General features: G+C 35.6%; 6 protein-coding genes across 6 annotated transcripts; 3 read left to right on the top strand and 3 right to left on the bottom strand.

Moving 5' to 3' along the window:
- The first annotated feature begins 61 nt into the window (after nt 1-61).
- Nucleotides 62-2,346, top strand: LOC132312575 (pentatricopeptide repeat-containing protein At4g25270, chloroplastic). The gene has a single exon (XM_059810991.1). It carries the CDS (start codon nt 481-483, stop codon nt 2,047-2,049), a length of 1,569 nt encoding a protein of 522 aa, XP_059666974.1. The 5' UTR covers nt 62-480; the 3' UTR covers nt 2,050-2,346.
- Nucleotides 2,347-6,374: 4,028 nt separating this feature from the next.
- LOC132312578 (21 kDa protein-like) lies at nt 6,375-7,175 on the top strand. The gene has a single exon (XM_059810995.1). It carries the CDS (start codon nt 6,422-6,424, stop codon nt 7,016-7,018), a length of 597 nt encoding a protein of 198 aa, XP_059666978.1. The 5' UTR covers nt 6,375-6,421; the 3' UTR covers nt 7,019-7,175.
- Nucleotides 7,176-9,541: 2,366 nt separating this feature from the next.
- Nucleotides 9,542-10,486, bottom strand: LOC132312574 (21 kDa protein-like). Its single transcript, XM_059810990.1, has one exon. It carries the CDS (start codon nt 10,333-10,335, stop codon nt 9,727-9,729), a length of 609 nt encoding a protein of 202 aa, XP_059666973.1. The 5' UTR covers nt 10,336-10,486; the 3' UTR covers nt 9,542-9,726.
- Nucleotides 10,487-11,911: 1,425 nt separating this feature from the next.
- On the bottom strand, nt 11,912-12,750 carry LOC132312573 (21 kDa protein-like). Its single transcript, XM_059810989.1, has one exon. The coding sequence runs from the start codon at nt 12,613-12,615 to the stop codon at nt 11,986-11,988; it is 630 nt and encodes a 209-aa protein (XP_059666972.1). The 5' UTR covers nt 12,616-12,750; the 3' UTR covers nt 11,912-11,985.
- Nucleotides 12,751-17,297: 4,547 nt separating this feature from the next.
- LOC132312571 (21 kDa protein-like) lies at nt 17,298-18,162 on the top strand. Its single transcript, XM_059810987.1, has one exon. It carries the CDS (start codon nt 17,413-17,415, stop codon nt 18,010-18,012), a length of 600 nt encoding a protein of 199 aa, XP_059666970.1. The 5' UTR covers nt 17,298-17,412; the 3' UTR covers nt 18,013-18,162.
- A 1,108-nt stretch (nt 18,163-19,270) lies between these two features.
- On the bottom strand, nt 19,271-23,102 carry LOC132312572 (uncharacterized). Its single transcript, XM_059810988.1, has 6 exons — nt 22,885-23,102; nt 22,719-22,774; nt 21,873-21,996; nt 21,664-21,770; nt 19,601-19,670; nt 19,271-19,508 (listed from the first exon to the last, which is right to left on the bottom strand). The coding sequence occupies exons 1-6, from the start codon at nt 22,970-22,972 to the stop codon at nt 19,429-19,431; spliced, it is 525 nt and encodes a 174-aa protein (XP_059666971.1). The 5' UTR covers nt 22,973-23,102; the 3' UTR covers nt 19,271-19,428.
- Between the last annotated feature and the right edge of the window lie 612 nt (nt 23,103-23,714).

The following is a 23,714-nucleotide window of genomic DNA, read 5'->3' as shown; positions in this document are numbered from 1 at the left end:
CGGGTATTGACTTCGCCAATAATATCTACATCTTCCATCCCAAAATAGAGAGCTTTGGTCTCAAATTGTGAGTTACAGTCCTTAAAGCAATTACTATTTTGGGACGAAAGGAGTAGATAAGGACTACTAAGCTGTATGGTTGTAGCCGGTTTACCCCCTTGTACCACTTTGGTGTAGGCAGAAGCAACCTTATATTAATGTACTCAGCTTTTTGTTTTTTTGATTTTTTGGTCCTGTGATATGTATAGTTCTTTCATTTCTTCGCATCACTCAATTGATTATCTGCTGGGCATCCACCCAGCACAAATGCAAGGCTTGCGACTGGAAACTTCGCGCGCGATTCCAACCTAGAGAACGATACTGTCAGGAGTTCTGGGCGGCGGCCTGGTGTCTGGCGAACCATTTTCTCATTCCTTCAACACAAGAAAAGCTTCCATTCTTGAACGTAAAGCAACAAACCATTTTCTTTCTTCTTATAAAATGGACATCACATTGCAATCTCCAAACTTCCACACCATCTCTTCGTCCACTCTATACTCTTCTCTCAAGAGCAAAACTACTAATAAACAAAAAAAACAAAAACAAAGTCATCCAAATCAGAAAAACAAACTCTCATTCCCAAAATCATCTCCAACCCCACTGTTGATCAACCAAAAACCCTACCCCAAAACAAAACTCCAAGCCCTTGATGCTGTCGTCGACGACCTCGAGTCATCCATCGACAATGGCATTGAAGTAGAGACCCATATATTTGCTTCTCTTCTTGAGACATGCTTTCGCTTGCAAGCCATAGACCATGGTATACGAATTCACCGCCTAATACCCAAAAACTTGTTACGCAAAAACGTTGGCCTCTCATCAAAGCTACTCAGGTTGTACGCTTCGTGTGGGCACATCGAAGATGCTCACCAGGTGTTTGATGAAATGGCTAAACGAAAAACATCGGCTTTTCCGTGGAATTCGCTCATCTCAGGGTATGCTGAATTGGGTCTGTATGAAGATGCATTGGCGCTTTACTTCCAAATGGTGGAAGATGGCGTTGAACCTGACCAGTTCACTTTTCCTCGTGTGTTGAAGGCTTGCAGTAGACTTGGGTCTATTCGAATTGGCGAGGAAGTTCATCGTCATGTAGTTCGTTATGACTTTTGGGATGATGGGTTTGTCCTCAATGCGCTTGTAGATATGTATGCCAAGTGTGGTGATGTTGTGAAGGCTCGAAAGGTCTTCGACAAGATTGGAGATAAGGACTTGGTTTCATGGAATTCGATGCTTACAGGTTATATTCATCATGGTGTTCAAGTGGAGGCACTGAACATCTTTCGTCGGATGCTACATGGTGGTCATGAGCCTGACTCGGTTGCCATTTCCGCGATTCTCAGTGGTGTGTCGTCGCTGAAACTTGGAACTCAAGTTCATGGATGGGTTATTCGGCATGGAATGGAATGGAATTTATCTATTGCGAATTCTTTGATTGTTGTGTACTCTCATCAGGGCAACTTGGAGCGAGCGTGCTGGGTGTTTGATGAAATGCCTGAAAGGGATGTCGTGTCCTGGAATTCAATAATTTCAGCTCACTGTAAGGATCCGAAAGCTCTCATTTACTTCCAGCAAATGGAAAGTGCCGGTGTGTTGCCAGACAACATCACATTTGTGTCATTGTTATCGGCATGTGCTCATTTGGGCTTGGTGGAGGACGGTGAGCGGATATTTTCAATTATGATAGAGACGTATGGGATGAGTCCGATCATGGAACACTATGCTTGTATGGTGAATCTTTATGGAAGGGCTGGATTCGTTGACAAGGCTTACGACATTGTGAGGAAGAGAATGGAGTTTGAGGCCGGTCCAACCGTGTGGGGAGCGTTGCTCTATGGTTGCTATCTTCATGGCAATGTGGACATAGGAGAGATTGCTGCCGAAAGTCTTTTTGACTTGGAGTCCGATAATGAGCATAACTTTGAGCTTTTGATGAAGATTTATGGCAACGCGGGAAGATTGGAGGATGTAGAGAGAGTGAGAATAATGATGGTAGAGAGAGGGTTAGACTGAAACACACAACTATGGTTTAAAACCCTCAAACCAAATTATGACAATGTGAATTTTTTAATTAATTTAAGGAGAATGTAAGGGGTTGTGCTAGCCAAACAATTGTAATATGTTATGGAGCAGGATCTACATGTTGAATTGGACCTGCATCTCAGAAAACCATTGATCCAAGTGAAATTGGTTGTCGCTCAAGTAAGTCATTTGTATATTTAAGGAAATTAATTATTTAAAACTATTCTTGTAACTGGGATATATGTGAGAAAATCAATGTCAAAAAGAATTTTTTATAATTATTCAATATAAGAAAAGATCATAGTGTTATTCAAATTCTTGTGTACTTTTCTCTTTTGTAGTGTACAATTTATCCATCTTTATTGGATAGAAGAAAATTTGTTTTACTTGTTCGCTTGTTGTTGCGACATTATTACCTTTCGGTTGACCATTGAAAGGTGGCATGCAACTAAATGTTATTATTTTGTGTCATCTTTTTATTGGCCGGGACTACATGTTATAAATTCTCCTTGTTCTCTCCCTCTCTTTATATATGTATATATATATATAAACAATACATGATGTATATGGGGTTCACTGAAGCTTAGTACTTGTAGTCAGTCTTTGATTCACAAGTGATGAAGCTACTAATTACAAATAAATATTAATTCATAATAAATTGTAGATGGTCCAAGTTCGTCTCTCCAAGGTAAATAATGGACCCATGTGTACTAAATAATCTTTAGTGCATGTCTATTTGTGTATTCATGTATTTGATTTAATTAGAGAGGCCGACAGGCCCCAAACTTGGAAAACTAATATAAACCCGCAAGCGCTTACGACTATTAAGTTGATTATACTCTTTACTTGCAAAACAAAAATAAATTTACGTATTAAATTTGATAATGCAGTTAGAAGTATTTGAACAAGCAATGGTCATGAATATGATTGCAAACGAATAATTCAGCTCTTAATCAACACCTTGTGCTCAACTCGAACTTGTTTGTTAAGTAAAAATAATGCATTTAGAAGTATTTCAACAAGCAATAGTCATGAATATGATTGCAAATGAATAATTCAGCTCTTAATCAACAACTTGTGCTCAACTCGAACTTGTTTGTTAAGTAAATACGCTAAGGTCTTAACAATTCATAATTGACTCGTTTATTACAACTTGTTTGAATTTATAATCAAATTTTTTCTTCATTTTGATCTCAAACTTTATTTTGAACTTACTAAGAAAATGCAAAATCGAATCCTCTCCAGAATACTCTATATATTTAAATTAATTATACAACACTTACACAATAATATTAAATTGACAATATAACAATAATGTAAAAGCGTTCTCGATTTAATGGTATTGCCAAATAGTATGTTGCATGTGGATGTAATATTAACTTGTATGAATCTTGTATTTTCAATGCAACATATTTTGTTAAGTGTTATATTATTGTTTGTTACGTCGGCAACAAGCTGTCAATTTAAGATGTCGTTGATGAATGGATATATTGTAGACAAACTGTAGAGGTGGATCCGGGTCTACAAATGTGATGTAGTGAACAGATAGCTATAGCCATGGGGCCCTACAAGTTGGAGCAGCCCATTTTGCAACCATCACTACACACATGGCCCAAACCTCTCATAAATAATTATCCTAAATTGGCGCTAGCCACATATTACCAAAACAGTATTTGTGGGGGTCCAGCACCCACACTTTGAAACTGTGAATCAGGGCCCAGGACACGTGTACAACCTCTGGACGCACAAATGTTCCCCGCATGATGTACATACTACAAATTATTTGTATTTTTAAATTTTTTTTGGAAGGCACATACTCTAAAATCCAAATTATTGAGTGTCACACAATAATGGAATGATATATGTATTTTTTTTAATAAAAAATTGAGACTGTTGAAAAGTTTGAGATTGATGTGAGTTGGGACCCGCATGAGTCAGCCACGGATCTTCCACATCTATTAACAATGACTAAGGTTGTTATGAGTCACCATCATTAGCAAAACGTCGAATATTTACACATTTAATAATATCGTATCATTATTATAATGTGTTATTATATACCCATGTTTCAACGGCAGTCCTTAATTTATGCATGATTTGCGCACCTTATTTTTCTCGTTCTATTTTCCTCATTTAGATGCCTAATAAAATGAAGTGTCAATACTATATGACATCAAGTTACCAAGTATTGTATACAATTATTTTAAGGGTGCAAAAACTCCTTAGAATTGGTAAATAAAGTTAGGTTTTATTTGGGGTATGGAATTAAAGAAAATTTTGGTCTAATTTATTAAATTATTTTTTCCTTTCAATTTCATTAATTCCAACTTCAAAACTTTAATTTCATATTTGTCAAACATAACATTATATGATTTAGTCTAATTCTACAATAATACGATTTGAATTCAATTCTAAATAGGTAAATAACAGTGATTTTGATTGGTCCGGTTTGAATTCCAAGAGGACTGAATTATTAATAATAATTTTATGCGTTATATATATGTATATTATACTATACATTTGTTCAATTTTGATTACGGAGTATTAGAGAATATATAACTTATGAATTAGGATACACCACAGTATATATATTTTCATCATATATATATATATATATATATATATATTATATTCAATTTTTATTATTTCAAACGACGAGAATGTTATATGAATACTCTTATAAGAGAGTCTAAAACTATAAAATTAAATCAATTAAACCAAACCGAATTGATTCAATTCGGTTTAATTTTAATAGTTTTAATAATTCTGTTAGAACCAATCGAATCAACTAAGCGCGTACATCATCACATGTGGTGCTATTAGAATAAAAAAATTTGATCTAATTTATTAAATTATTATTTTTTTTAATTTTACTAATTCTAACTTCAAAACTTCAATTTCATATTTGCAAACATAGCATTATATGATTTAATCTGATCCTAATAATACAGTTTGAATTCAATTCTAAAAAAAGTAAATAACTGTTGATTTTGACTGGTCCGGTTTGAAATTCTAGAGGACTGACTTATTAATAATAAATTTATGTGTTATATATATATATATATATATATATATATTATGAGTCACCATCTTTAGCAAAACGTCAAATATTTACGCATTTAATGATATCATATCATTATTGTAATCTGATACACATGTTTCAACGGCGGCCCTTAATTTATGCGTGATTTGCGCACCTCCGTTTTTTTTTTTTTTTTTTCAATGCAAAATGCTCTATTTTTCTCATTTAGACGCCTAATAATAAGATGGAATGATAATATCTAGATTATATAAAGTGGAAGCGAATTTGAGAATATATGCATGAAAATGGTAGAATTAAGTCATATAATATAAGAGCAGGAGCTTGTTTGGAACAGAAGAGTTACACCCATTGAAGAGAATTATCTGACTTAGGTCAATACTATATGGCATAAAGTTACTAAGTGTTGTAAACTATTTTGATATACTTATATATATATATATATTTATATATAATTTTTAAAAGTGCAAAAACTCATTAGAATTGATAAATAAAGTTAGATTGTATATGGGGCATGGAATTATAGCTTTGGAATTAGAGTTGGAGAAAATTTTGGTCCAATTTACTAAGTTGCTTTTATTCGATTTCACTAATTTCAATTTTAAAACTTTAATTCTATATCTGCCAAATATAGCATTTTTTATTTTACAATAATACGGTTTGGATTCAATTCTAAAAAGTAAATAGCGGTTGATTTTGATTCAGTGCGAGTTTCTTTTTTTATTTTATTATTTATTCTTAGAGTATGTATATCGACACCATTCAAGTAATGGGAAGTTTCGAATCCAATTTGGATGTATATTATGCGATACATTTGTTCATTTTTTATCATGAAGCATTAGAGAATATATAACTTATGAAATAGGAGTAGGATACACCACAATATATACTTTCATCAATATATATTATTCGACTTTTATTATTTCAAATGACGAGTATGTTATAAAATCAAATCAATTAAACCGAACGGAATTAAGCATCCTCTACAGTTAGATTCAATTATGTTTAGTTTTATAATCCAATTGTGTGCATTCCAAATTCATTTTTTATTTTTATTTTATAAATGTAAAGTGAAATAATGATTAGTTATCGTCGTAACGTCATGTTATGAAAATCACCACCTCTTTCTCATAATTTGAATTTAGTAACTATCGAATCTCATCATAAATCACATACAGCATCGCAAGTGGTGCCAATTAGAATAAAGCCAAAGCCAAGGGCTCTTCTAGAACAATATGATAAGCCTCCCAAGACCTCTATAAATATTTAGCCACCTCCAAATTATCTCCTCTACCCTTCAAATATCTTATACGGTCCAAAACAATGGCGAGAGCCACCATCTATTTGCTACCACTATTAATCCTCACCCTCCTTTACCTTTCCGGCACGGCGGAGCCGGCCTCCTCCACTGCGGCCGCCTCCTCGTTGAACTTCATCAAGGCTTCATGCAGTGCCACCCGCTATCCTGCGCTGTGTGTCAAATCTCTCTCAAACTACGCCTCAGCCATTCAAAAAAGCCCACGCCAACTGGCCCAGACCGCTCTGAACGTGAGCCTAACCCGGGCTGAGTCCACCAGAAAGTTTGTGACAAAGCTAACCAAATTCAAGGGATTGAAGAGCAGAGAGTATGCAGCAATTAGGGACTGTTTGGAAGAGATAGGTGATAGTGTGGACCGGCTTAGCAAATCAATAGGGGAGCTCAAGCACATGGGTAAGGCCCACGGGCCGGACTTTTTGTGGCACATGAGCAATGTGGAGACTTGGGTTAGTGCTGCACTTACGGATGAGAGCACTTGCATGGACGGTTTTGCGGGTCGGGCCTTGGATGGTAGGATTAAGACCTCAATTCGGGCATGGGTAACTCATGTTGCACAAGTCACTAGTAATGCACTAGCTTTGGTTAACCAGTTGGCCGCCTAGTACCGAGCCCATTGGTCTTGTGGTTAGCCGGTGGACTAGTCTCAAAATGTTTTTTAATTTTACAGTTTAAGCTCATCTTATTTTGGTTGTATATGATCTAAATGTAACGTGTATGTGTGTGTATATATCATACTATAGATTTGGGGTTTAATTTTTACAGCTTTGGATGGGTTTGGAGTTTGGACAACTTAATTTACTTTAAAAGAATAATCCTACTTGTTGGAAATAACCCCAACTAATTTCTTTCTTTTTTTTGGGTAAGTTGAATTTATTAGAAAAAAAACAGGAATATACAAAGAGCCCAAAAAAAAAAAAAACACACACACACACACACACACCATCTGCTCAAACAGAGCTACAACAACACATCAATCAAGGATTCAAAAAAACACAGCAAGCACATACTAACTGACTGAAATACCAAAGGCAAACGCAGCATTAGTCAGGGAAGAATTCGGAAAATGAAAGAGGAAGCTAGAATCCAAAGCACTATTTTGGCACAGTGATCTAAGTTGTTGTTAAGGTCCAACATGTTGAAACGAGCGAATAACAGATGAGATTATAACGAACTGAGTTATTGATAAGGTTCGGCATCTTGGAAGGTAGCGGAAAATAGATAAAACTACAGTGAATTGGGCTGTCGATAAGATTCAGTATCTTGAAAGGGAGGTGGAGAACAGATAAACACTTGGAAGGTGGGAGAGGGTCTAACATGTTAAAAGGGTCCAACAACATGTTAAAGGGAGCAAACAATAGAAAAATTTAAATTACAACGAACTGGGTTGTTGATAAGATCCAATATTTTGGAAAGGGGACAAAGAATAAATAAAACTACAGTTAATTGAGTTGTTGATAAGATTGAGTATCTTGAAAGGGACGGAGAATAAATAAAATTACAGTAAATTGAGTTGTTTATAACGTTCAACATTTTGAAAGATGCAGATAAAACATTGTAACAAGTACAATTGTTTCTTTCCAACCCAACATAATATATTCAATACACTTCACAAATTCGACCAATTTAAGGCAACCCATTGGATTAGGGAAGACCAATCGTCCGGAACAATGTGAAAAACACAAGTAAATTGAATATATGACCAAATAACCACAACTAAATTTCACTTTATTTATGATTTCAAGATTGGAAATCATATTTGTAGGAATTAGGCATTACAGACAATCAGCTAATTAGAAAGTTTGAGTCCAATCATGTTAACTATAGAAGTTAGGTGCAACTTAATTTGTTACGATAGACCAGACAACTAATTTGGTCCAAGGAAATAGGAGAAAATGACAAACACACACTGTTTAGTGACTAGTGAGTGTGAGTGTGAAAGACATCTCAATGAATTTTGTTAATGTGAAAGAAAATTCTAAATTCGAAAAAAAAAAAAAAATAGACCATTATTTAATGTGAATGGAAGGCGATCAATTTACTTAAATAGATGATATCATTTTGGCATTGTTTAGTAGGTCTACAATTTCGATTTGCATAGCATTATTAGAAAGAAAATGGTGTGCATTGAATGACCAACCAAAAACAAAAGACCTATACCTTTCAAAAAAAAAAAAAAATCATGACCTATCTTTCAATTCCGAGAAAAAATATTAATAGCACTAATAATATAGTACTCGTATTCAATAAATACTCACTATTTCTCTGTATCGGGGTTAGGAAGGGGGATTTAGTTTCGACAGCAACATGGTGACTATTTACCCGGGAATTTTTTTTTTTTTTTTTGTGACTGCACAGATAGAAAGAAGAAGGAAGTAAAACAGTAAAATGATGAACCTAGGCGTTCAAATTAAACTCGAATCTTAGAATTTTTTGCTTTTCAAAATACAAAATAAAACTTGAATGCACAAGAAAAATTGAATTCCTAAGAGGATAAACAAAATAAATCTCTCAAATCTTAATTATTGCAGAAGTATAATGATCAATTTTAGTTTTCTTATTGTAAGTCAATTTATAACCTTAAAGAACTTGGAATATAAGTGATAATTTGGTTAAAAAATAATAATAATAATGATAATCTGTGATTGTATAGATGAAAAAAACTGTACAACTGAAGGGGGCAACATCCCAAAACGGATCTTACCCAATGAATAAATAAATATATTTTTTTTCAGAAATTAAATAAATAAAAATAAAACCCCCAAAACAGAGCCAAAAAAACAAGCCTAAATTTTTTCTAAATATTCCATTAACATGGGCGCAGTTGTATCAAATAAGTGCCTTTATAAAATATTCAATTAGAATAAACCATTAATATGGGGATAAAATTGGGTCATATATGTGACCCTCACGAGGCTGTTTAAATGGCTTTTAATTTGCACCACTCCAATTCATTTCCAGTGTCGGTAAAAATGCCCGACATGGCTTATTGCCCGATAAATTTTTCTTCAATACACTTTTACTTAACTTTCTTGAGTATCCGTATCAATACTTGTCACATTCATGAACTTAAATTTAAATTATGTATGTGATTTGTGATGAATGTATCGTCTAAAATTTACAAATCATTTTAGAATTTAAAGTGACTCACATGTGCACCTGTTATTTTTATTCACCCAAAAATGCAAATTATGATGGACAGCACAATCAAGAGAACGAAAGTTAAAAATAAACACACACACATCATTCACAACATGGATGCAGTTCCATTTCGGATACAAATTAGAAACCTTAAACAAGTAGTAGTTTAAATTTAATAAGTGAGGTGGTTGATGAGAGACAGAGCATTGCTGGTAAGTTTGGCAACACCCAAGATGCTGCTCCTCACCTTGTTCTTCACACTCACGCTCACTTTCCGGCCAGCGAAGCCATCGGTGCACGTGTCCTCGTCCGTTATGGCGGCACTCATCCATGTCTTGACACTGCTCATCAGAAACTCTTTATCCACATCAGTACTACTCCCCAGACCTCCCATTGCCTTCAGAGATTGCTTGAGCTCGTCGATGCTGTCTCCTACATTCTCGACGCAGTCTTTGATGGCCGCTGCTTCGCTGCTCGTGAGTCCCTTCTGTGCAGCCAGCTTTGATACCGTGTCCAAAGTGTTGCGAGCGGCCTGTATGGTGACGGTGAGGGCGGCGTTGCAGAGCTTTTTCGGGTTGGTTTGGACGGAGGCGGCGTAGGAAGAGAGTGATTTGTAGCAAAGTGAGGGATATGTGGTTGAATTGCAAGAGGTTTTGATGAAGTTTGTGTAGGTTGTGGGTGTTTTGGCAGCTTGAATGTGTGTGATGAATAGAAGAAGAGTTAGGAGGAGGAATGTGAGCACATGGTGTGAACCTGAGTTCTTAAGAGTGTAAACTTCCATCTCTCTCTATAGATATCTTAATTTCCCTCCTCTGGCTCTCACTAAATACTTGTATATTGCAGGTTGAGGAGTACTGGTCAATATGCCATTTTATAGGGCACTATTAATTGTCAGGTGGATTAGTTTGTGTGTGTTTTTATTGTGTGCATATATATAATTATATATATAGGGTAGTGTGAATTATAGTGTGTGCATATATTGTGTGAATGTACGTACGATGAAATCATTTGGGTGTGAATGCATGTTTGATGAACACATGAATTTTGGGTGACACAGCCACATGCATGCAATGATGTAGCGTAGGGCCAAAGATATATTGAAGTCCAACCCTCACATCACGGAGTAATCCACCACTAAAATTCAATAATTGTAACACGATGTAAAATCTTATATAATTGTTTTATTTCTCCATATAAATGTGTTGTATAATCTTTTTAAACTATTATATTTTATGGTGAGACGATATTGTATTGTGATATAGTTGTGGCACATCAGTGTACGTAATGGAAGAGAATCAAATTCATGATCCTAATCCAAAATTCTGCATAAGTTAAAAATACTTTGAGATATGTTGAAGGAAAGTATTGTGTTCTGTTCAAGTAAATGAGACAGAAACACAAAAAAATATTAGAAAATGGTAAAATTAAAACAACGACAGAAACACAAAAAAATATTAGAAAATGGTAAAATTAAAACAACGATTTGAAGCTACTAGCTAGTACAAATAGAGGTCTATGATAAGCCATGCGAGTCCCCCTCCTATGTCTTCATGATCATATCTTAAAAATAAAAGAAAAAAAGTCAAAGACGTGGACGAACGTGTTAGCGTTTTCACATACTAGAGTGCGTGAAATGCTGCTGGACATATGGCGTTGGCCAAGGAGAGATTGATTGATCATCATAATTACTTAATTAACCTACCCTACATCAATTTGAATCCAGCGCCACATGTCCTTTTTAACCTAACATAATCAACCATAACCTCAAACTTTCCGAGAAAAATAAACTAACATGATAAAAAGGGTTGGTTTAGTACACAAACACATTCATGTCACAATATAATTAGATCGTAAATAGCTGTCATTTAGTAATATTTTTTTCGAAGAATAAGATGGTTATAATTAAGCCGTTCGGCCCAAGAGTTTTTTGAACAGAAGCCCACTAGAGTTCGAATAAATTTTTAGGCCCGATAAGAATTGGTTATAGCTGAAATTGGGCTACACCCAACCCACTACTTTCTACAAGGGGGTTTCAATTTTCACCTGATTAACTTTGGACCTACTACAGTTATAAAAGGTTCTTCCTCAAATTCAAATAAATCCAAAGTGAATATTATATCATTTTCACTTTTAAATTTACTTGTGCTAACTCTATTATTTGGAGCAGTGATAAAAAAAAAAAAAAAAAATCGTTTAATTTTTTGAGAACAGTTTCTGTTTTCTGAAAATTATCTTTTATAATTCTCTTAAAATGGTTTTTTTTTTTTTTGTTTTCGGAGTGACAAATCAAACAGATCATTACCATAAAAATTAGACAATAATGTAAAAATTAGATCAGTAAGGTCTGAGAGAGAAAATTAGCAATAAAATAATAAATATATACGACTAGATATAACGTGAGATACAGAATTACATGTCTAATGGTGACTAATTAAGTAGATGATAATTTGTTAACGAGTGCCAAAGCATTGCTAGTTAACTGAGCAACATTGACAATATAGCCCCTAATAGTTCTCCTAATTTTCCCCTTCATACCAGCCTCTTCCACCCCATCCATGCACGTATCCTCATCTGTCAACGCAGCGCTTACCCATGTCAATATATTCCCCATTTTCGTTTCGAAATCCGGTCCTTCTAAATCCTCCATCGCCACCAGCGATTGCTTCAGCTCATCCACGGAGTCTTCCATGTTCTCCACGCAATCCGTTATAGCACTAGCTTCGCTTGGCTTCAAATCGTGCCCTTTCGACAGGTTTGCTACCGTGGTTGAAGTCGCCTGAGCGCCTTTCAGGCTCACGGTGAGGGCAGCATTCGCCAGTTCCGTAGGGCTTGTTTGGATGGAGCTGGCATAAACAGAGAGGGTTTTGAAGCATAACTTGGGATACATTGTTACCCCACACGAGGATTTGATGAACCGTGTGTTGGTCTTGACATGGGGTTCAATTCTTGCAGCCAAACAGGTGTTTGTGACCGAAATGGTTATCAAGTACAAGAGGGTAATAGTGGCTACAAGGCCATGGCAAGAAGAGGATGGCTTTGAAAATCTGGAATGTACCATCATTAAATTAGGAGTAATTTTGAAGGACAGTGGATGGTTGTGGTGTGTGTGAAGTCAGTCCTTGCCCTAGCCTTTATAGATGGGGTTTGTGTCCTACATATGTAGGGTTGTGGGGTACATTTCCCAACAATTTTGGATGGTATGGAGTGAATTCACATGCATCATGGATAGGATTGATGAAGATATCTCCTGTTCATCAATATATTTCATTTTCATGACCTTATCACAGTTGTAAGTATGGCAATGGAAATTTTGTGGTAGGGAATTTACAAATATTTGCAAATAAGGGAGGAGGGAAATGCCCAAACCACATTCCCAAATCCCAGTTTTAACAAATAAACTAATTACTAGTATACATTCATCATATATATATATATATATAGACAAGACAAGTGCACACATCAATTCATATACCTAATTTATTCCTTTTCAAAAAACTCGAATCCTTACCATTTATTTTGGGAGGTAGAAGATAACACTACCATTTTGGGAGATAGAAGATAACACTGATATATATATATATATATATGATGTATCCAACTAAAATTCTTTACACACATACAGGTAATCTAAATCTAAGAAGATTTTGTGACCGGTGGCACACACATTAATGACTGTTCCGGCCTAGATGTATTATTGTGAAGATTGCTTATGTGTGTGCGTGTGTACACACACACACACATGTATATTATGTAGCAACAGAAAGTGATCTGAGAATGATTAAGACATTTGTTCTCACGGCGGTTGCAAAATCGAGGAGGATTATAAAAATATTAATGACTGTTCCGGCCTAGATGTATACACACACACATATGTATATTATGTAGCAACAGAAAGTGATCTGAGAATGATTAAAAGATTCGTTCTCACGTCGGTTGCAAAATCGAGGAGGATTATAAAACTTGTGAACATAAATTATTTTCCACAAAACAACAAAACTTTCACATTAATAATAGGGTTAAATGCAAAAAACCCCCCTGAACTATTGACAAAGTTGCAATTAACCCCCCTAAACTACAAAAGTTGCAACTAACCCCCTGAACTATTCAATTTTGTTTCAGATAACTCCATCCGGCAAAAATCCGGCAAGTTTTGGCCATTAAAAATAATTTACTTATTTTAAAAGACCATACTGCCCTTATATGCATGAAAGGACTAACACGCCCTATAACTGTTCACCATCTTCAACAGCAGGCGTTCGTGGTTCAACACCGACAAGCCCATCTTCCACACCGAAAGCCGTTTAACCCAAATCACACTAAAATCCCACTGCCACCACCATTCGAAGCAATTGAACCACAATTTTAAAAAATTTAAATAATTCATAGTGAACCAGTCCAGCCACTGCCATCACCGCCGTAGCCACAAACGTTTCTCAAACAATTTCCCAATTGAATCAATTCAAATACAGTAATTCGTACTGAAACACCAAAGCTCAATCAATATATTTATATATATATAGATATACACACGAGTCGTCACTGGTAATCACCCCAAATTAATTGCACCATGAGTCGTCATTAGTGGTGGCTCCACTACCACCACCATCATCCGAAGGCAAGCTCGCTGCTGCCATCACACCGTGAAGCACCTCATTGCGGCTGAGTCCTCTCCACAACCCGTCGCCCACCGCTGCGAAAGCTCGCCGTCACCGTCTCGCCCCCATCCGAGCACTGCCGAAGTTCATCCACAACCCATCTTGCCCGCTGTTCTATCAATCACCGGCGCACAAAAGCCGTTGTCGCCAACGCCAGATCCGTCGCCGCTGTGCCATTCTCTGATTTGTGCCAGAATCGCGACTTCCCTAGTCGCTGTTCTACACCATCGAGCTCTCTACCAGCCGAAATATCCACAACCCACACCGCCGAGCTCTCTCTCACGCGCCGACTGCCATCACCTTCACCCCTCTCTCTCTCGCTCGGCGGCTACGACGATGATCGATGCTCTGTTCCACATCCACGGTTGACGAATTGCAAAGAGATCTCCACCAGTGCTGCCGCCACTTCTTCCATTTCTGCAGTGTGTGTGGCTTCGGGTTTGGTTGTATTGAGTATATAACAAACTTGGAAGGGCAGTTTCGTCTTTTTACTTTTCCGGTGGCCTGAGTGGGCAAATTGCAACAAATTCATAGTTTAGGGGTTTTTTTTTAATTCAAGGGGGTTAGTTGCAAAACCCCCAATAGTTCAGGGGGAGTTTTTTGCATTTAACCCTTAATAATACTACACCACATTTTGATGAATTATTGAACATAAAAAAAAAACCTATGGGCTTTTCATGATGGTGACGTTGGTTCACGGGTGTGGACAAGTCACGTGTACACAACTGACACACACATGTAGTATACTGTGTAGCCACAGAGAAAAAATTTAATATACATGAAAATATAATCCTCACACGTTGATCCTAAACTGATTGGAAATGTTGGTTTCATATCATGTGTCATCATTTTATTATGTTTCTTTTTTTCAAAAATTAAAGCAATTTTCGAAAATCATTTTATTATGTTGGTTTCATATCATGTGTTATTATTTTATTCTATCCTGTCAAATAATTTAGACAATCATGTCAAATAATTCAGACATTTGAGAGTGGATCCATGGAAGGTTACAAATTCAAAACCAAACGAGAGAGTCTTTCTGCATGCGTACATTTAACCCTACTCATATCATGTAATGATAGAACTCTCGTGAGTACACTGTTTTTGAAGACTCGGACTCCCAATCTGATACTTGGGAGTGAGTAGAGAAGCGGAGAGGAATCTTCTACTCATTGTGTTCCACTTGATCCACTAGATACACTTGTTCACCAGCACTACTTGATAACAATGTCAAGACTACATATGGGTCTTATGTGTTCCAAAACATGAACCTATTCCCAAGTACATGTATGTACACATTCAATGTCTGTGTTCCAAAACATGAACCTATACCCAAGTACATGTATGTACACATTTAATGACACTAGAACCACTACATGAATTGCCTAGATGGATATGCAGAATTTCTTTGATCTTTTTCACATTCTCAGACTTGAGGGATTCTTCTACTTGGTTTCACATAATCAAGCATAAGTACCTTCTAATATAATGTGGGATCATATAAACAAGAATCTTTTGTCTCTGAAAAACCCTTCTTCTCGACAAATGCTCGTCAGAAATGCCAACACTCCCAGACCACTGTCATAAATTATTTTCTAGACTGAAAATATATTACACCTAGTCAGAACGGGAATGACATTGACAATGTCGGCCAACTTCTAAAGTTTTTTCTGATTAATTATTTCTGTTTTCGTTTTTCTATTGCATATCCACCATCGGTGTAACGTTAGGGCATGGTAAGTCCAATTTTGCTACCATCAGATTCTTCAATTTGATGAATATAAAATTGGTCCCAAAACAAGTTGGGGGTAGCATAATATAGACAATTCAATGGGCCAATTGAATGAACCATGTTGCAAAGTGATTGCCATATATCTTTAGGACGTAAGACCCCACCCCACATGCATTGAAGGTAATACAGGTTCAGTTCAAGCACCATCATATTATTATTCGTTTCTGTTTGAGAACATGTTCATGTCCCCACTAGGTACTCTAATACATTCGGACCACATGAATTATTAAGTTGATGTACACTTGCAACTTATTCCTTTTAAAAAATCTTCCAATGTTTAGACACATGTTTTTGGACCACTTATTTTCAAATGAGGTCCTTCAACATAACATGTTTCAATACTCTCTAATGTATGACCCCTCTTGTTGAATGCATTTTACACTATCTGTAGATGTATCGAAATTCAAATGCACAACCTTTTAACTTCGATTCTAAGTTAATAACTACCCGATCTAGAAATTTTAAGTGTAACATGTTTATTCAATACCAAATTCATTACTATTTATGCACTATTTTACAATGAGTATGGTGGCACACTAAACCAGACCCGAAAAGCAAAACAAAACCAAAAGTGCTACATCAAATGTTACTTTTACTACAACTAAACCAAAACAAGAACAACCATTTCTTGTCAATTTTAGGTATGAGGTATCGTGGTGAATAAGAGTTGGGATCCTCTCCTGTACAACATAGTAGGGACGGCTGTGATCGCTCACACGTGTGGACACGTGTGGAGCCCACACGTGTGAGCAATCATAGCCACCCCTACTGTTAGCGGAAGAGGATCCTTACTCAGTGAATAGACCTATACATACAATTTTTAAGCATTAAGACTATTTGTATAAAGTGACTGCTAAAAGGCATATAAGATATGTGTTTTGTGCATATATATATATATATATATATATGAACACGAGATATGTCATATGTGCATTGTGAATCTAAAGATACTTACTACAGTATTTCCGTGAGGCAAACCTTCAAGGTCTAAGTAATGACAAGATTCATTAACTGTAAATTCTACTCTGTTGGTTGTCAAGTCTCAATCTCCTAAATTACACCATAAGCCCTGACCACAATATAGCCAAAAATCATGACACCACAGAACATTATAAATCTATTATTTTCCTAAATTATCAACCAAAAGGACGGCCCAAATTAAATAATTTTATTAGAACTGTTAGAGGAAGCACATCAATCCATTATTAATATGGATATTGAACCACACAATCTCTATATATATATATTTTTTTTTGTAAGTATGAACCACTTGATAACCCCTCACCAAAAAAATCTATTCCACTGCCCACATGAGCTGCTTCTATAAATTTGAAATCTTTCCCTCGCACTCTCATCAAACCACTAGCTTTAAACTTAAGAGAGAGAAGGAGAGATCTAGAGAGAGAGAGAGATGGAAGGTTCATTTTCTAACCATTTTCTGGCAACCCTTCTCATTCTGCTTGCCTTCACCTCTTACACAAGCTCAGCTGCACGTGTAACAGCCCAAGAAACAAGCAATGAGTTCATCAGAACATCTTGCACTTCAACAACTTACCCAAAACTTTGCTACACCTCACTCTCAACCCATGCAAGTGTCATCCAAACAAGCGCCAAACTTCTAGCCCACACAGCCCTCTCTGTGACACTCCACACCGCCCGGTCCACCTCCGCGGTGATGTTAAAGCTGTCAAAGAGCCACGGCATGAAGCCGAGGGAGGCTGCCGCCATGAGTGACTGCATTGAAGAATTAAGTGACTCGGTGGACCAACTGAGAAGATCTCTAGGGGAGATGAAAAAACTCAAGGGCTCAAACTTTGAGCTCATGATGAGTGACATACAAACCTGGGTTAGTGCCGCTATGACGGACGACGACACGTGCACCACAGGCTTTGCCGGAAATGCCATGAACGGGAAATTGAAGACTGTTGTGAGGGGCAAAATTGTGAACATTGCGCATTTGACTAGCAATGCATTGGCTTTGATAAACAGTTATGCTTCTCTCCATAGCTAACCCATGTCAAGTCGGATCTAGATATTATAACTAATAAATAAGTATCATCAATTGATCACTATGTGAGGATTGCTCCTTCAATCCAAAGTGATATTTGTATAAATTATAATTGTACTGAATTAGTGAAATTGTGTGCATGTATTTTGACTATATCATGTAAACAGTGTGAAAATAAGAGCGAAATTTGTGTGTGAAAGTATGAAATTAAGAAATTGAAAGGGATCACATTAGATTAGATTTGTACTGGATCTGAAATGAATCCTGTCTATTGCTATCACGTTAGTAACTTAGTACCGTCATAATGGCTAACCTACTCAGGACAATAATTGTTCAAAATATCGGATCTCCAACAGAAACAATGACTTTTGCAAAATAAATAAATAAATAAACAAAGGCCATTCTCCATTACCGTTGCCTAAGAGTAGTGCTATAACAAAAATAAAACATAAAAATAAATAAAAGAGAGAAAGCAATGTATAAAGATCTAACCTTTGAAATTATCCTGCACAATGGGACTGCTCTGTATCTGCGTCTCTGTCAAGTCAAGCTTTTACCATTTCATAAAGCAATCCACATACAAATGTGAGGTCAATTGAAATTCAAAGACCGAGCAATTCAAAAGTTAATTGAACAAACTCACATCATTCATTTATTCAGGGAAAAAAAAAAACTCACATCATTTTGCTCAAGCATATGCACCAATGCACGTCTAATGTCACTCTTCTACTAAAGACAATTGCACTATTATTGTTAGTAGTGAGGATAATGACTGGACAAATTATTATAGTTTTGAATGTCATGCGATGCTTGAAAGGGGTCTTTTCTCATGATGTCAATCTTATACATGAATTATCTTTATCTTTGATGATGTGAATATTTAATAGAGTTTACTAAGTTAATTCGAGGTATGGTTGTCCCTTTTCTGCTTGTGCCAGCTGACCAGAGGTCTTCCATAAAAAATTATTCTTTCTTACCACAAGTTCTCTACCCTATTCCCTGCTCATGCTACCCCTTGATCAGCTGAGCAGCCAGAGGATGGACACGAGTAAAAAAGGGATTACACCTTAAGGACAGCACTCCCACTTCAGCATATCACTTCCAAATTTGATAACAGCACTTGAGATCATCACCTGTTTTATGATATTTATCTGTACTTATGGGTAAAATAAAATAGCAACTAGTGGCAGAAAGCACTATTACGGACGGGATAGCACATCTAATTCTTTGATACTGACACACTCAGTGAACAAGGATCACATGAATTTAAAGAAACTATATTGAAGGATCAACAAATTGTTATTCGTTTATGAAATTTTCTCATGCAAAATGAAATGGAACAAAATAAGAAAACCGGAAAAAAAGGAAGAAAAGTAAGTGATCTTTCGCCAATGAGACATGTAATCTAACAGCAAGCCATCAAGAAGCTCTCTTAGGAGGAGACATGTTATGAATAAGAGACACTGTTGTTTTGATTGCATATATCTGTATCATCAATCCTGTAAACATTGAAGAGATAAAAATTACAAGGGTGATCTGTAGGTATGCCATATGCATCATCCAATAAATAGCATAAAGATATGGAACTTACCAACCACAACACTAGCGCTCCTAAAGAGCTCAAACTTCTTTGTTTCCCAGCCACTCATATCTTGAAAAACCTATTAGTAATTCCACACACCTTGTCAGAAAACTTCTTATAACCAAGGAGATTGAATCCTCTCCTGGTGAACCGGTTTTAAGTCTGGGATGATCCCAGCCATTGCCGGTGCACTGGAGAGGATCCAGATTCATAACCAAAACATCAATAATGGTGCACTGGAGGGGATCCAGATTCATAACTAAGACCAACAATAAACGGAATTTAAGAATTGGTCAGTCACAAATAGGACCACATCACATCTCCTAAGATAAGGTTGCTCGTTTCCCAGCAAGTGAAAAAAGGAAGAAAAGGTAAAGATTGCCCACATATATGCTCTCAGCTATTAGAAGATGTTTGGGGGGGGGGGGGGGGGGGGGGGGTGGGGGTGGTGTTTTGTAACTTCATGATCAGTGCTCGAAGAGCGTGATGAGATGCAGATAAAATTTGTAAGGAAATGTATACCGAGAAATAATGAAGTAAAATCATTATAAAAAATGGTTATATAAAAATAAAAAAGAAGAGGATCTAAATATGTTATGAGAAGCATATAAGGAAGATGCTGTATGAAGCAGTGTCCAATACTAATCACTGCCTGCCTCATTATCAATAGTCTAACATCTTAATTAGATTACTAAGAGCTGAGAGAGCCATATTCTTCTTCAAAATCACACCTTCCATCAATCCGAAACCCATACAGAACTCAATAGTCTAACCAGTACTCACTGCTTAAAGTCTGTCCCAACACATTACAAAAATCCTTAGGGTGTGTTTGGATAGATAGGGGAGAAAAGAAAAGATAGTATTAGTTAGGAGAGAAAAGAAAAGAAATGATAGTAATAATTTCTATTCGTGTTTGGACAGATAGGGGAGAAAAGAAAAGAAATAATAGTTATTCTTGTTTGGATAAGATAGAGGAGAGAAAAGAAAAGAAATGATAGTGACCAAATTACTGTCCTACCCTTTCATAACCACTTCACACATTATCCATTTCCAAAATCTCACATAGGATATTTTGGAATGTTTCTTTCTGATAGTTCAATGCAATGGGTAAAAACAAAACAAAAAAAGAAAAAGACGAAAGAAAAAAATAAAAATAATGGGTGAAAACAAAATTAGGACATAAATGAAATAACTTTTATGTATATTGATTGTGGAGGGTATTTTTGGTATTACTAATTAATCACTTACTCCACTAGCTATCCCTCCATATCTCTCCCTATCCTCTCTTTTCTCTCCACTTAACCCACCCAAACACACTCCCACCTATCCTTTCTTTTCTTTTCTCTCCCTATCCCTCCAAATCAACCCTACCAAACACACCCTAATACTTACACGAACAAAATACTCACTGCTTAAACACTTTCTCAATAAGTACAATAATCCCTAGTTGTTACATGAACGAAATACCTCATCCAGCCATATCACGCCTTTTGTGTGGCTGCATGATTTTGAATCCTTCAAATTTTGGAACAGACATAACCATCAACTAAGAAACTGTTTTCTTTTTGCAAGAACACCCAAGTATCTTCAGAACAGCATTCTTAAAGCTCTATGATTTCCACCCACAATGTATTTGTCATTAGAGAGTTCATTCAACACTATACAGAAGAGGTCTTTGCAGGAAAATTATTAGCAATTAGAGGTGAAAGGAAACTTGTCGCTTAAAAGTAGTTACGTTATGATGGGTGAAGGATTGCAAAAGTGGGATGTGGGACATTTTCTAAATCACATGAGAAAGTCACTGAAAATACTAAGGCAGGGAAAGTGGAAACGTTTGCATAACCATATTTGTAAAAGTTCTTTCTTTTGTCACAGACACATATATTGATCTTATTTATCCTGTGAAATCCTGCTAATCTGATCTAGATTACACATTTAATAGCATAGGTTGAATAGAATTGTAATTAATTTTAGAGAGACAGTAATGCAACATTTTTTGTGAGCAAAAATAACTTAACACTTTGCCAACAGAAAAGAAATACTAGACTATGTAAAAGCATGAATGTTCCTACCTCTAACGAGAATTTAGACCCAAGGACAATAGCAATTGAGAGCAGTATTGCTATAGATGATGCAAACATGTAACACTTCAAAAAGTTTATTCGGCTGCGCCTTCGTCCTTCAACAAACAAAAAACCAAAATAAATAAATAAGAATAAAATAAATCTAACAAATTAACAATTATGAACTTGATGACGTATAGAGATCAGGGGTCAGCAACCTAATTCTCCTATTATGAGTGAAACAAAACCAATGATTACGGATGAAACAGCAAGTCTATCAACAATCTCCTCCTTTAATATCGATAGAACCATGGTCAGCACTCCTACCAGTTCTACGATAGCCTGCCGTAAACAACAAAAATCATATCAGAAAGAAATAGAAAGGGTACCCAACTTGAAACATGAAACCTTCATTTCTAAACAAAGGAAGAAAAAAGTTTCAGAAACCAAATAAATAAAAACGAGCCCACAAAGTTCATCAAGAATTGAAAATCAATATTATGTTTATAAAACCTTGAGGCTCAGTTAGAAACTCGAAAACCAGGAGGGAAAGGATAAGAAAGTATACTATTTACTTTCCCTTGTTTAATTTTGTTGGAAAACTGTGAAGAAAAAAAAAAATATATATATATATATATATATATATATATCAAGGGAAAAACCATAAGTTCTTCAACTTCGAAGAAACCCAATTTCCAGTGTGCAAAAATTATCCCGTGGTCTGTGCGGAAAAGAAATCAAATTTTTCATAAAATGGATTATTTTCTTTCCTTTTCCTTTCCATTTCCTTTTCCTAGATGGTTCGAAGAACCAAAAAGAGTTTAAGAATCACAATTAGGGTCACATGGTTTGAATTTGAACATTGAAATAACATTCAGAGTCCAAATTCAGAATCCCATTCAAATAAAATCATATGATTGTTAAAAATCTAGACCACTATGTTTGCAAGCCTTAGTTCAAAGTAATTGTACTAAAATTACAAACTTATTTCAATTCATAGATATATCGTAGCAATGTATATTAGAGAGAGAAAGAGATGCAAAGAGAGAGAGAGAGTAAAGAACCTGAGCTAAGATGAGTTTGGAGAGTCTCGATTTCCCTTTAGCTACCTTTGTGTACCCTAAAAACGAAAGCCATTGATATCAAAATCTTAGCTTTAAATAACCTAATTTTTTTGAAAAATAAAAATAAAAAAAATTAAAAGGGGAAAAGAAAGATGAAGAGGCTTACTGGAGTCAACAACCATGCGGTAGGAGAAATCAGAGCCGTCCGTACCAGATGGTCTTCCATTCCCAATTGTAGATTTTCTCTGCTGCATATTCGAGACACACTCTCTCTCTCTCTCTCTCGTTTCTGTGTGAAACCTTGAAATTCGAGGGACCTAAATACCACTATTGGAAGTTGGAACTACGAACTGAGAGCGCGTGTTACTCGAACAAACCATTCGAACACTTTTTTTTTTTTTTTTTTTTTTTCTTTCCTTTTAACTCTAATATATTTGGAATGCTTGAAATTGATATTCCGAATGTAATTGCTATTGTTTGGAATCAATGAAATTTAGAATGAAATGGGATTTTACAGTGTTACTTATATATTGAGTAACTTACAAATTTTACAAGGTAACAAATTTATAAATTTTTATGGGATATAAGTAACACTGTATATATATGTATATATATTGTAGTGAAACACAATAATAAAATGATACTCCATTAAAGATATTTTTTCTTTATAATTAAATTTCAATTTATTTCAAGCAAATGAAATTTCAATTCGAATTCTAATTTTCCAAAGACAGCGTCTCTACTTTTTTAACCCGAAATGACAATAACTCCATTTGCTATTTCTTTTACCACTTTATTTAAAATTTAACATACGTGATTATGATATATTTGATAAATCGTTGAATTTAATTATTAGTTCAACAAAAAGATTATTGAAAATTTGACATTTGAGATTATGATAAATCATTCAATTTAATTATTAGATTAACAAAAACATGAATCCCATAAAAATTAAGTTGGTTTATATTAAATGAATTAATTTCTAACCAACTCAAA

The sequence above is a fragment of the Cornus florida genome, unplaced genomic scaffold, assembly GCF_030987335.1.
Source record: "Cornus florida cultivar Cherokee Brave unplaced genomic scaffold, ASM3098733v1 CherokeeBrave_3.0.0_Hap2_Chr06, whole genome shotgun sequence".
NCBI classification, from domain to species: domain Eukaryota; kingdom Viridiplantae; phylum Streptophyta; class Magnoliopsida; order Cornales; family Cornaceae; genus Cornus; species Cornus florida.
This window is presented reverse-complemented; position numbering and strand designations above follow the sequence as displayed.

Excerpts from the sequence above, each read along its gene's own strand:
- LOC132312574 (XM_059810990.1), bottom strand. The coding sequence starts at position 10,335 with ATGGAAGTTTACACTCTTAAGAACTCAGGTTCACACCATGTGCTCACA.
- LOC132312573 (XM_059810989.1), bottom strand. The coding sequence starts at position 12,615 with ATGATGGTACATTCCAGATTTTCAAAGCCATCCTCTTCTTGCCATGGC.
- LOC132312572 (XM_059810988.1), bottom strand. The coding sequence starts at position 22,972 with ATGCAGCAGAGAAAATCTACAATTGGGAATGGAAGACCATCTGGTACG. Across the intron at positions 19,671-21,663 it reads GGTCTAAATTCTCGTTAGAG|GTTTTTCAAGATATGAGTGG; the intron begins GTAGGAACATTC and ends AATTACTAATAG. Across the intron at positions 19,509-19,600 it reads GAGCGCTAGTGTTGTGGTTG|GATTGATGATACAGATATAT; the intron begins GTAAGTTCCATA and ends CAATGTTTACAG.
- LOC132312575 (XM_059810991.1), top strand. The coding sequence starts at position 481 with ATGGACATCACATTGCAATCTCCAAACTTCCACACCATCTCTTCGTCC.
- LOC132312578 (XM_059810995.1), top strand. The coding sequence starts at position 6,422 with ATGGCGAGAGCCACCATCTATTTGCTACCACTATTAATCCTCACCCTC.
- LOC132312571 (XM_059810987.1), top strand. The coding sequence starts at position 17,413 with ATGGAAGGTTCATTTTCTAACCATTTTCTGGCAACCCTTCTCATTCTG.